The 13,685-nt window shown below is 42.0% G+C and overlaps 1 protein-coding gene across 1 annotated transcript in view; it reads left to right on the forward strand.

Moving 5' to 3' along the window:
- Nucleotides 1–13,685, forward strand: part of LOC117411085 (collagen alpha-1(II) chain) — a 46,401-nt gene that overhangs the window by 1,477 nt on the left and 31,239 nt on the right. Inside the window, exons 5-16 of the mRNA XM_059031363.1 lie at nt 1,507–1,551; nt 2,482–2,526; nt 3,153–3,260; nt 3,557–3,610; nt 8,057–8,102; nt 8,949–9,002; nt 9,168–9,282; nt 9,461–9,494; nt 10,322–10,375; nt 12,423–12,530; nt 13,016–13,069; nt 13,336–13,389. Of these exons, the coding sequence (XP_058887346.1) occupies nt 1,507–1,551; nt 2,482–2,526; nt 3,153–3,260; nt 3,557–3,610; nt 8,057–8,102; nt 8,949–9,002; nt 9,168–9,282; nt 9,461–9,494; nt 10,322–10,375; nt 12,423–12,530; nt 13,016–13,069; nt 13,336–13,389 (771 nt within the window). The remainder of the gene's footprint in view (nt 1–1,506; nt 1,552–2,481; nt 2,527–3,152; nt 3,261–3,556; nt 3,611–8,056; nt 8,103–8,948; nt 9,003–9,167; nt 9,283–9,460; nt 9,495–10,321; nt 10,376–12,422; nt 12,531–13,015; nt 13,070–13,335; nt 13,390–13,685) is intronic.

The raw sequence follows: 13,685 nt of genomic DNA on the forward strand, positions 1-13,685 counted from the left end.
GCATAGGCTCTGCACATGGGAGGACGTGTGTATGTGTGGGTGAAGGTTTGGTGACTGGTGGCCATCTTGGGGAAGGGACAGCCTGCAACCAAGATGGCCACCATTTGCACAGTCACTTAGTTAATTGAGTGATTGTTTAATTAATTGTGTGATTGAGAGTTATTGGAAAAGTGTGGAATGTGGCCAGGTGGTAACTGAATGTTTGTTTAGGAGAGTGTGGAGGGTGTGTAGGAGTGTGGAGTAGAGAGAGAGAGAGAGAGAGAGAGAGAGAGAGAGAGAGAGAGAGAAAGAGATGGAAATGGAAATGGAAATAAAAACACCAGGATAGCTGTAGCTTGGGTGTTTTGGGGTTTGTTTGTTTGTTTGTGAATTATTAAAAGTGTTTAAACTGCAGTTTCTGAGTCTGGGTTTGCTATTCCTGCCATTGACCAGCCTTGACCGCATGCCACTACACCACAGTACATACTCAAAGCTCATTAGCACAAATCAGAAATATACTTTAGTGTGCTTGGAAGTAGGCATACATTTTTTCTTGTTAAGTATTTTAATTGATGTTTTTCCTTTTTTTTTGTTAAATGTACTAAAAATGATTTGTAGTAAAAGGCTTTACTGGTCTAACCTGTTTCTTATGATTCCTGTGTTTCTGTCATTCTCTCATGATTACAGCAACCAGGAAATCATCGGGCTCCCGAGTGGCGCATCCAGTAAAGGTGCTCCGCGTGTAGTGCAGGATGCGCCCTATAGCCTGGAGACCAGGGGGTTCCTAGGGGGCGGCGCACAATTGGCCAAGTGCTGCCTGGGTAGGGATGGCTTAAGTCGGCAGGGCAATCCATGGTTCATCGCGCCCCAGCAACCCCTGTGGCTGATAGGGCACCTGCGGGTCTGCAGTGGAGCCATTCAGATCTGTGTTGTCCTCCGGCACTATAGGTCTGGTGGCTTCACTGTGGATCCACAGTGCGAAAAATGACGGATTGGCAGGAACACGTTTCGGAGGATGCGTTTTTCAGCCTCCGTTCCCCGAGTCGCCGGGGGGTTGCAGTGTATGCAATATATGTGATGGGGCAAGTTGAAAATAATTGCTTATATGAAGCTTTTAATTTTGAGGAATTTTATTTAGTGAAGTGCAGGTCTTCCATAACCTGGCAGTGCATTCAAGGGGAGATCTACCACTGCTTTAGCCTCTGATATCTGGGATTCACTAGTAGCGGGGAGCTAATAGTGTCACCCATATGTGGATTGCAGGCAGAGTCATGCAAGGGTAGTTCCAACATGAAGTTACCGAATTTGGCCGGGGACCCTAGGACAGTGTTGTATTGGCTTGTGTGCTCCTGCAGGTTAGGGAGGTAAATCACCTGAACAAGCACATTCTGCAATCCCAACTGGCCAGGCAGAGACTTCCCAGGCTGGGCCTTACCTCCAGGGTCCAGTAGCTTGGTGACACAGTGCTTATAGAGGTATAAAAGGAGAATATTTGAGGGTTTGGTATTGACCCCTTTGTGTCCCCAGGGAGAGAAGGGCCCAGTCGGAGTAGATGGGAAGCCTGGGAGCCGGGTAAGTGGTTCTCTATGCAAATTTAAACCAAACTAACTAAAAAAGAATCAAAACCTAGCTGTGGCAAGGATGCCTTGCGGATGACATCAGACCAGGAAATACAAGCACACACAAGGACTGCGGGGGTGAGTCGCAAATGCGCTCATTTTTAATAACAAATAAAAGGTTTGAACAAAACAAAACACTTTTCATAAACCAAAAAGGCACGGTGGCTAAAACAAAACAGGCAATAATTAAAACAAGTATTGTGCTGGTTTAAAGCCAGCACGAGTAGCAATTGTCATTTTAAAGCTCTTACTGTCACTCCGTCTCCTTTCTCCAAACTCCAACTCTCATCACCCTCCCGGAGCGGCTGTTTTGCTTTTATATCTATGTGACCATCTCCCAATTGGTAATTACTTGATTAATTGGGAGATGGCCACATTGTGCATGAGTTTTAGCTTTTAACCCCATCCATGCTGTAAAACAATAACAATACAAAAACATTGTGTTTTTAAACACCAAACAATACCTTTAAATAATAATAATAATACAAAATAATAATATACTTGTGACTTCCAAACAATTACAGATGTCAGATCTAAATGCAGACACTTTTTAGACTATTAAATAGCACTGTTTGTGTACCAGGTTTATGAAAATCAAACAAGTGCATGTTCCTTTAACGTGTTTTTGTATGTAAAATAAAGGTAAAATGGGGGAAGATCTTATTTTATTGACATGACTATTTGGGTATTAGAAAAATGTAAATGATACTATGCCAATAATGTTTTAGATACTGTAGCTACCATTCTTGGTTCACTTGGAAGCATCATGAATAGAAATAATTAGCTTTTGCCATGGCCAACGCTGTTTTTCAACAAGCTAATTCCTGCACATTTACTCCTTGGCGCTGCACTTAAACCTGAGCTGTGTTTCGTTGCTTTTCAGGGCAGACGAGGCATGCCTGGAGCTAGAGGTTTCCAAGGAGTCCCTGTGAGTTTTTCTGTTGTACAGGGGCCCAAATGAAACAGTGCAGAGTGAAGCTTGGTCTGGTCAGCAGCTCAGCAAGGATGGGGCTGGTCTATACTGGGATGGGGGGCCTCCTGGTGAAAGCAGCTCAGCAAGGATGGGGCTGGTCTGTACTAGGATGGGGGACCTTGTGAAATCAGCAGCTCCCGAGTGTGAAGTGGTGCTCTCTCTCTCTCTCTCTCTCTCTCTCTCTCTCTCTCTCTCTCTCTCTCTCTCTCTCTCGCCAGAGTTTAAGCATGATAGTGTAGGGGACAGTGCTATGGAGGTATACTTTTGCTCAATGCATCTGGTACTCTAATTAAATTGCCTGCTCCCTTTGTTAGAACCTGGTCCCAGCCATTATCTTGGATGTTTTAAGTATCCATATTTCAAAAATCATATTGGACAACTTGATCTGAATAAAGGGCATTTGAAAAAGCATACCTGACTAGTTTTCATTTCATTAGTTTAGTCTAATATGCATTCTACTCTTCATAGAAATTCCTTCATTATTGACTATTTCATGTTGACAATTTCTCCTTTGCCTTAGAAATAGCTAGACAGATATTTTGATGGTAAATCAATAACACTCTGAGTGTGTGTTTGCACAGGGTCCCCAAGGGAATCAAGGCCAAGGAGGGGACCAGGGGCCTATGGGGGCCCCAGGAAGCAAGGGGCCAATGGGACAGAGAGGGCTGTGGGGGCCACCAGGATATCCGGTGAGTCTGTCTTGTGCTCCTCTGGCAGGGATGTAATCCAGGATAAATCACATTGTGGCAAGATTTTCAGAATTTTCCCCAAAAAATGGTGTACATTGCAGAATATAATTAGTACTTATAATTAATAATAGTGATTTAAAATAGCCATATCTTATTATGAGAAATTGTATTTGACGCTACATTACAATTTAGGAAGGCCCTCCGACTTTGAAGTGATCCCCCAGTGCAGAAATCAATTTCTAACATGCAGGGATGAAAGTTTAGTTTGAATAGTTGTCCTTTTTTTTTTTACTCAGGGTAAAGATGGCCAGTCTGGATATGCAGGGTCGAAGGGAGAGAAAGGAGAGAAGGTAATATCACTGCCACCAGAGAGTGTCTGAGAACTACATGACAATACGTGATGAATCATGTTATCAACCAGCTGTGGAGAAAAAGAAAACTCACTTATGTTACGCATTATGATTCATTACAAAAGCATTTGTTAAAACATAGTTATGGTTTAAGCTTGGAGCCACAAAAGTCAGAAAATTCCTTACAAAAAAATTAGTTAAATTAACTAAGGGGTGCAGCTTGAAGCCACAAAAGATGGACAGGGTAGCATTCAATGATAAGAGGAGCAGTGAATATGGTAGATGTAAGAATTAATTTAGCAACAACACCTTTAACAAGGAAAAAATCCACTAAATGCTGATAAAGGGAGCAGTGAAAATATTCATTTTCACAGCTCCCTTGATCAGCAGCTGTTGAATGTTGTTAATGTGTTTTATTAAACTCATTAGCATCAGTACATTTCCATTTACACTTCTCCCCAGGGGAAACGCCTGTATGTTTGTTTTGTAGGAGGTGTTCCCGGTAAACTGATCAATTATTGACAACAACCTGACTAACTGAATAAAATATAAATGAATAAATGAACAATTAAGGGCAATACATGTGTTAATAGTACACCATTGAAATGTTGTTTGCTGCAAGTAAAGAGGCCCACAGGAAAGAACAGTAACAGTCAGGAAATGTCCAGGAAGTTGTAACAACAAAGATTATTATGAAACAGGACTTCTCCTTTTTGAAACTCTGCTAAGGACTTCAACATAAACAAACTATATTTAAGGAAGGAAGGAAATATAACACATCACCTTCAACTGTCAAAAACCAGAGGTGCTACTACTCAACTACAGGAAGCCTGCTACACAGGAGACTGTGACTACAGCCTGAGCAAAGCGACAGATACCCTGCCATGTACTAAAGAAGTATGGAATTACCACAATCCACAATCAGAGCAATAATCAAGGAGTACCACAGAACACATTCAAGTGAAACACTTAAAAGAAGTGAATGTCCAAAGAAAATTATGGGTACAGCATATATGAGAATCATACAAGCTGCTCAAAAAATTCCAAGATTAATAGCAAAGGATTTAAAGAAAGATTTAGAAGCATCAGGCATAACAGTGCACAAAAGAACTGTACAGAGGCAACTGAACACAGAAGAGCTGTACAGAGGCAGCTGAACACAGAAGAGCTGTACAGAGGCAGCTGAACACAGAGGCAGCTAAACACAGCTGTACAGAGGCAGCTGAACACAGAAGAGCTGTACAGAGGCAGCTGAACACAGAGGCAGCTGAACACAGAAGAGCTGTACAGAGGCAGCTGAACACAGAGGCAGCTGAACACAGAAGAGCTGTACAGAGGCAGCTGAACACAGAGGCAGCTGAACAGAGGCAGCTGAACACAGAAGAGCTGTACAGAGGCAGCTGAACACAGAAGAGCTGTACAGAGGCAGCTGAACACAGAGACAGCTGAACACAGAAGAGCTGTACAGAGGCATCTGAACACAGAAGAGCTGCACAGAGGCATCTGAACACAGAAGAGCTGTAAAGAGGCAGCTGAACACAGAAGAGCTGTACAGAGGCAGCTGAACACAGGAGAGCTGTACAGAGGCAGATGAACACAGAGGCAGCTGAACACAGAAGAGCTGTACAGAGGCAGCTGAACACAGAGGCAGCTGAACAGAGGCAGCTGAACACAGAAGAGCTGTACAGAGGCAGCTGAACACAGAAGAGCTGTACAGAGGCAGATGAACACAGAGACAGCTGAACACAGAAGAGCTGTACAGAGGCATCTGAACACAGAAGAGCTGTACAGAGGCAGCTGAACACAGAAGAGCTGTACAGAGGCATCTGAACACAGAAGAGCTGCACAGAGGCATCTGAACACAGAAGAGCTGTACAGAGGCAGCTGAACACAGAAGAGCTGTACAGAGGCAGCTGAACACAGAAGAGCTGTACAGAGGCAGATGAACACAGAGACAGCTGAACACAGAAGAGCTGTACAGAGGCATCTGAACACAGAAGAGCTGTACAGAGGCAGCTGAACACAGAAGAGCTGTACAGAGGCATCTGAACACAGAAGAGCTGCACAGAGGCATCTGAACACAGAAGAGCTGTACAGAGGCAGCTGAACACAGAAGAGCTGCACAGAGGCATCTGAACACAGAAGAGCTGTACAGAGGCATCTGAACACAGAAGAGCTGTACAGAGGCAGCTGAACACAGAAGAGCTGTACAGAGGCAGATGAACACAGAAGAGCTGTACAGAGGCAGCTGAACACAGAAGAGCTGTACAGAGGCAGATGAACACAGAGACAGCTGAACACAGAAGAGCTGTACAGAGGCATCTGAACACAGAAGAGCTGTACAGAGGCAGCTGAACACAGAAGAGCTGTACAGAGGCAGAAGAACACAGAGGCATCTGAACACAGAAGAGCTGTACAGAGGCAGCTGAACACAGAAGAGCTGTACAGAGGCAGCTGAACACAGAAGAGCTGTACAGAGGCAGATGAACACAGAGACAGCTGAACACAGAAGAGCTGTACAGAGGCAGCTGAACACAGAAGAGCTGTACAGAGGCAGATGAACACAGAGACAGCTGAACACAGAAGAGCTGTACAGAGGCATCTGAACACAGAAGAGCTGTACAGAGGCAGCTGAACACAGAAGAGCTGTACAGAGGCATCTGAACACAGAAGAGCTGCACAGAGGCATCTGAACACAGAAGAGCTGTACAGAGGCAGCTGAACACAGAAGAGCTGTACAGAGGCAGCTGAACACAGAAGAGCTGCATGCACGCAGACCTCGCTGCAAACCAAAGAACATTCATAAAAACAAACTGACTAAAATTTGCCAAGAAATATGAACTGGAATCTGAAGCATTCTTCAACAAAATTCTCTGGTCAAATGAGACTAAAATAGAACTTTTGCTTAAATGACTTGTATATTAATGGTTAAAAATCTGAGTTTAACATGAAAACAAAGTTGAAACCATAACTTTTCCCTTTGAGTTTATCCTGAGAACTAATTCTTAGTAAAGATGAGTCTTCATAAGTACTGACACACTTTCAGTGTATCTGTAAGGTTTATGAATGACCAAACCTTTTTCCAATTATTAGTTCCAAATACCCACATTACATTCTACATTCAACGTTATTGTTTAAATACAACATGTGCCACTAGTATTAATGGAGATAGGTAATTGATCAGATTACCTCACCCCTGGAGAGACAGCCTCCGATGCTACATTGATGATCCATGATGAAGTGGAAGTATTAATAGCTTCTTTGTCTGTGTCGCCTCTATGCCTGGTATTTATACTCTAGCTCAGAACATACGTGACTACATTTTGTTTCTGTTTGACTCATTATAATAGAAATTAGTTATTCAGCTGTTACTCCATTCAAGTGCAACCAACCATTGACTACTCTCTTTTACAAGGTTACTGGGGTTAATTGTTTACCATATTTCCTTTTCCATACATGCCTGCTCATGCTTTATCACTTCATCATTGTAAGCCTCAAGCCAAGTGGGTCATTGCCTTAGCAACTCTATATATGCCAAAGTCATTTTCAGCAAACTGGTTTAATATCACCAACACATTTTCTTTCATATACAATACAATACAATTCACATTTATATAGCGCCTAACATCCCAAGGATCCCAAAGAGCTTCATACAAAAAAACTGTTACATAAAAAAACAGTACAACATACAATTTTGTGAAACTGAAATTTAAAAAAAAAAAAAGTGACAAAAAATGTGGTTTTAATTATAAAATTGTGTATTTTATTTTGAATGGTATTTTTTTCATTGTATTTATAAACAAACCTGCTGAACGTCCTTTGCCCGCTTTTTCTTGCAGCACTTCCTGTTGAAGGAACCAGGTGACACAGGCCACTTGCTTCTGGGAATTTGAGTTCTTGTAGGAAAAAACTCAGAATGTTTCGGGTTTTGTTTTCCTATCTGTCATGTTCTCAATGTCAAGTTCCTACATTCAGTCTCTCAAAGTTGAATAAAAGTGTAGCAGTGAAGTATTTGCAAGGAGTGATTGATGCATTTTCTTCACTAACTAATTATGGTAGGAGCTGAGAAATAAATGACCATTAAAAAATAAACTATAACTATAACTTCCCATAATGTGTGCATTTCCGTACAGTAACATGTGAGACCTATGAAATGAAGGCAATGCATACAGTATTAAGGAAGATTTACTGGAATTATGTTGTTAGCACTGCGTACTTTAATTGCACTGTGTGAATAAAACGAAAGGGCAACACAGAATGTATTGAACCTGTAACACTCCCACTGAAAACTCTGCAAACATGCTGAAGGATTAGTTGATTGTCAGCCTCAGTGCTGACTCCACCCACCTATTCTCTCTTGTATATGAGCACCACTGTGTACAGCCACACATGCGTTTTCACGTGTTGCCAGATATTGAATACAAGTATGTCTCTGTCTGTGTGCAGGGAGTGAGAGGGTCCATCGGAGAGAAGGGAGCTGCTGGTCTCGATGGTGAGGAGGTATATTGATTATACTGTATTACATTAGCAACTGCTCCCATTTCACCATTCCTACTGGAAGCCAGCCTGGCCAACAGCAGCCACCACTACTAATAAACTAACATGCACCAGCAATCTAGAGTGGGGACTAGGGGTGGGTTACACTGGGCTAGCTATACACTCAAAGAAGGAAAAACAAAAACTGCCTGCATTTCACACATTAAAGAAGTGCTAACCTAGCTTTAAAATGCATTGTCTTATCTCTTAGTACTATATGTAGCAACATTATCACTGGTCCCCTTTTAAAGGAGTGCTAACCAAGGCATTCAGATCATTTTCCTTACCCCCTATTAGCACTAGCAGCATTACTGCTGGACCCATTTAAAAAGTGCTGACCCAGGTTTCTTTAAATTAGTTGTCTTGCCTCGTATTAGCACTAGCAAAATGATCATAGGCCCCATTTAACCAAGTGTTTAAAACACCATTCTGGATTGTTGGTGGATGGTCAGGAAGAACAGGAAGTGATTAGATGACAGGAAGCAGCAAGGAAGCAAAACTAGAATGTAAATAAAGAATACATTTTGTGTGGTGTTTGTTTTGTGATGTGGATTACACTAATACCCTGTTTACACTAGCCACTTTTAAACCGAATCTGAGATGGCTTAGGCTTTTTTTTAAGTGTAAAAGCAGCCTTCCTAAAAGTGTCCTGCTTCAGAGGGGCTCTCTGCGACAGCTTTGGTCTGTTTTTTGGTCTACTATGAATGCAGCGTTCTCACAGGTTCCCCAACTCCGTTTGTTAGCAGTGCAGAAAGCCACTGAGTGTTGTGGCTTGCTCCTCAGACAGCTTGTTGTGTTTCAGGGCCGGACTGGACCAATGGGACCTCCTGGGCCTGCAGGACGGAAGGGACAACCTGTAAGTATGTGTTTCAGCTGCCCCCTAAAAATATCAACACTGTTTACGTTGAGGGCCTGAATTTCAAGGGTAAAATCTGAAAAACACAGGTCTGTCTGTCTGCATATCCATTCGCCTGGGTGTCAGTGTTCTAACAGGAAGCCAATGTCACGTCCTTTTTGCCAGGGAGAGAAAGGGCATCGAGGTTTGCCAGGTCCAGAGGGGTCAAAGGGCAATGTAGGAGAAAGAGGAAACCAAGGGGAGCTGGGACTTTCAGGACCGCCAGGAAAAGAGGTGGGCAGTACATCTTAAAAATAAATTAAATAAAGAACAGACATTTCATTGAGAAGAACAAAGACCATTAAGGCAGTGCTCGTCCCCAGATTAGCCCCATCTAATAGAATCTAATGCCATCCAGAAGAATCAGATTGCTTCTTACCTCTTATGACGAACTCCCGGTCTCCATGTTGCTTGATCAGGAGAAACAAACTGATCTCTTACCCAGAGATCATTGTGATATCATTTTTTTTGGCACCAAAGTCAGTGTACATCCTCCTTAAAACCTGATGTCATTTCCAGTATCACTGTCCAAATCTCTCCTGCGTTCGCTTGTGTAGGCACTCAGCATAGGCACTCACATTTCTGTGTTTTTGTTTATGGTTGTAAAATTAAAAAATAATCTCTTTCCCTCTTTTTCCTTGTCTTATTTTTAAAATGTGGACAATGATACTGAATGACGTGGGGTATTATGGAGGTGGTACACTGACTTTGGTTCCAAAAAGGATAATATTATTATTATTATTATTATTATTATTATTATTATTATTATTATTATTATTATTATTAAGGATAATATCACAATGGTCTCTGGGTAACAGATTGGTTTGTTTCTCCTGACCCAACCAACTTGGAGTTCACTTTGTGTGTGGAATTCATCATTCTACAAAGAAACCATATTACAGGTCATCTTGGTATTTTTTATGTTCTCAATGTCGATATCTGTATAAAGATCAAGAAACTTGGAATTGTTTTTTAAATGAAAAATGTTATCTACACACCCCGATATGAAAATACTGAATATAGCTCCCAGATCTTATAAGGTGTAAAAACCGGTAGACTGTTTATTAGCGTGTGTATTTATTAGTGGTTATTTCTTTAGTTCAGTGGTTTGCAAGCACAGTGACATCCTGAGGTATAATATCCTGACACTAACTAGAAACTTATAAGAAAGTCAAGCAGACCAACATTTTAGTGAGTGCCTTCCTTTTATAACACAATTATAAAACAATAACAATGATTAGTTATAAAGACAAGCATTTGTGTTTTCTTATGTGTTCCAGGGTTTCACTGGGGCAGTGGGGGAGAGGGGGAAGCATGGCCTGCCCGGTCTCAAAGTGAGTGCTTGGATACAATGATTATTCCTGACTAATAAACAAATGTTCAGGTCTTTTTTTAACCTAATGTTGTATGTATATACATGAAAATGATTTAACCAAAATAATAGTAGTATTTGCATCAGAAGTATTCTCTAAATGAGAACTGTTCTGTAGTGGGTTTGTGTTGGCTTTGTAATTCCCTGTTTCAAAAAACACGTCCTCAGTTATGTTTATTTAAAAAAACTCTTCTTTCTCAGAAGGAAAATAATTCTCCCCCAAAAAATAGCTCTTGTCATAAGAAATTCCTGCTGCAATGAAATGCATTTTCTCACATCAGGGCCTATATTTATTATTCGTGCGTGAGTAAATGGCATGATTTGTTTGTACGCATAAAGTTTAGAATTGTCGCACACATTCCTTGGATAAAGGCATCTGCCAGATAAACTAATAATAATTAAATGCTGATTTATGCATGTTTGTAAGTAATGTGTGTTAATAAATCTTAATGTCACTAAAGTTGTTCGCATGTGGAAATTTGCATTTCTAGGCGAGTGCCCACATTGCTGTTTTGAAAAATAAATTAATCATGGGTTCCATCTGGCTATTTAGCCACAACATTTAGTAGATGGAGATGGGAATGGTACTGTTAAATTCATTCACTCTTGGTGTTTTAATTGCTGCATGAGTACAGTCTATAGCAATCAACCTGCTGTGCCTCCCTGCAAGGAAAGTGCTGAGGACAGAGTGAAATGATCGGGTCAGGATGACCCAGGCATCCATAATGCTAAAACTAAAAGAAGCTTGTGAATTGCCAGTTATGTCTCTGATCTGCTTTTGAAAGCTACCAGTGACCAAGAAGCCAATAGTAGTAGAGATACATTTTTTCTCGTTTTCTCCCCAATTTGGAAAGCCCAATTATTTTTTTTATTTCAACCCAGCTCACCGCTGCCACCCCCGCACTGACTCGGAAGAGACAAAGACGGACACACGCGTCCTCCGAAACGTGTGCTGTCAGCCGTCCGCTTCTTTTCACTCTGCAGCCACCCTAGAGCTACAGTGTTGGAGGACCACGCAGCTCTGGGCAACTTATAGGCAGGCACCCAGCCAGTCTACAGGGGTCATTGGTGCACAGTGAGCTGAGGACAACCTGGCCGACCTAAGCCCTCCCCACCCGGGCAGCGCTCGGGCAATCGTGCGGCACCCCCTGGGAACTCCCATCCACGGTCAGCAGTGGAATAGCCTGGACGGAGCTCCCATTTTTACACATAGCCAGAAGACCACATATCTAATTGTGACGATACTTTGTGAGGACTGTCTATAGCATGAGTTATAGAGAGTATCACAGCTTGGGGATATAAGGAGGTGTGTGTCTGTGTACAGAAGTGACACTTTGATTTGTACATGGTAATTGGCTGCACTTTCATTTTTACGATACTGATCTGGTTTATTATTACAGTCATGGTAAAACACAAACACGTAACATCCAAACCTGCATACTGTGTGCCAATGCAGTGTAGGACAAGTGGAATCTCTGCGCTATTCACTTTCATTGGGATTCCAAAGGACAGTACAGTTTGGATAAACAAATGTTATTAACAGAGTCCAGTGACACTTTAGCAGCAGCAGCCTGTCACTGAGCCCTATGTTTCAGCTGAAGTCAAAATCTGAGCTGAAACAACACTTAACTGACTTCTTTATCAAAAACAAGAAAGACAAAGCACTTCTCCTTTAGCTCCAACTAGGAGTCCTTGAGTGTATGTGGAGGCAGTCTCCCTCATACTTAGCATCCTCCACTCTTCTCAGATTGTATCCTCTCTGAAAATTCTCATCACCACGTGCACACCATGCCTGCAGTTATCCCTGAAATGTGTTTTCTTAGGGGCTGTATTGTATTGTAGCTTGAAAGCTCCCTGTTTAAAGTGATTGTAGTGAACAAAATATTTAATATTCCATGGCATGCATCTGCATTCATTAAAAGTCTCAAATCTTTTAGCAAACGTGTATTTTCATTTTAAAATACAAATACATTTGAATGGAGCTGTCTGTGACTCTCTGCCTCCTGCAGGGCAATGCTGGCCAGAGAGGCTCCACAGGACAGGCAGGGAGGTACGGCACTGTGGGGAAACCAGGGAGAAGCGGAAGCAAGGGGGAGCGTGGAGCCCCAGGCAGGACTGTGAGTACCAGAGCGTGTACACTGACCAGGCACTCCTGCATTGCACCCCCTGAAAACACAATATAACTCCAACTCTTACCAAACATTCACTAGTGTCAGGCTATTAGGTCTCATATTTTCCTGTGTAAAATCTGGTCATGTTAACATGTATTGTTTAATTGGTATTTTTTCATACTATTAGTTAACAAAATGCACTGATCACTCTTGAAGATATTTCATTGCTACATGTCCACTTTGAGAGGCAGCATAAAAGCAACACAAAGATGTTAAAAACACATCATAGTGAAAGCAGCAAGTGGATACGGTGCTGAGAAGGTCAGCTTAATTACAGTCATGTACCAGAGATAATACAAGTAATAGAGATATATACAATACTCATATATGTTAGTGGTGCACACAGTGTTTGCGGCTGTGTTAAGATAATGGGAAGAGCGGCTGCAGCAGACTGTTGTCCTGATGCTATCAGAGGAATCTATGTGTTTCAGGGAGAAGTGGGGAGACCAGGGACAGCCGGCCGGGCGGGTTCACCAGGGAAACGAGTGAGTGACTATGCAATCCTGTCTAATATGTGTACATGAGGCCTCTACCACACATCTAACGTCATAGCAGAGCCAGCTTACACTAGTATACAGTCCAGTATAGCGCAACAGGCTAACATGCAGATAGACTGCACAGAACGAGCATATGTACAGGCTTAGTCCCAGCAACCAGAGAGAGAGACCCCAGCTGTGAGTTACTCATATCCCCAGAACAGAGTGGAGGTAATCAGACATTCCCAGCCTCCTGACTCTGCTCTGAATTGCAGGGTCTGAGTGGAAAGCGTGGGCCTGTTGGAAAGGATGGACGTCAAGGAAAAAAGGTACACAAATCTGAAAAGGTACACCCTTTTCTACAGTGGGGACAAATTCAGCCTTCGCACTGCAGTTTTTCTCTTCTCAATAGTCACCTTTCACCTGTGACTTTATAGTTTTACTAAATTGTCTTTGATTTAAACCAGGAGGCATATTAACTATGGTTAAAAAAGGAAAGGGAATATTTAATGTATTTCATACCACGAAGGGTAGCATGAAATACAGTGATACTGCTGTACATTCAAGAGAACCTTGGTACTGGCATGACATATCTACTTGGTTTTTTAGATTTGCTTTATATCAT

This window comes from Acipenser ruthenus, chromosome 10 (assembly GCF_902713425.1).
Source record: "Acipenser ruthenus chromosome 10, fAciRut3.2 maternal haplotype, whole genome shotgun sequence".
NCBI classification, from domain to species: Eukaryota; Metazoa; Chordata; class Actinopteri; order Acipenseriformes; family Acipenseridae; genus Acipenser; species Acipenser ruthenus.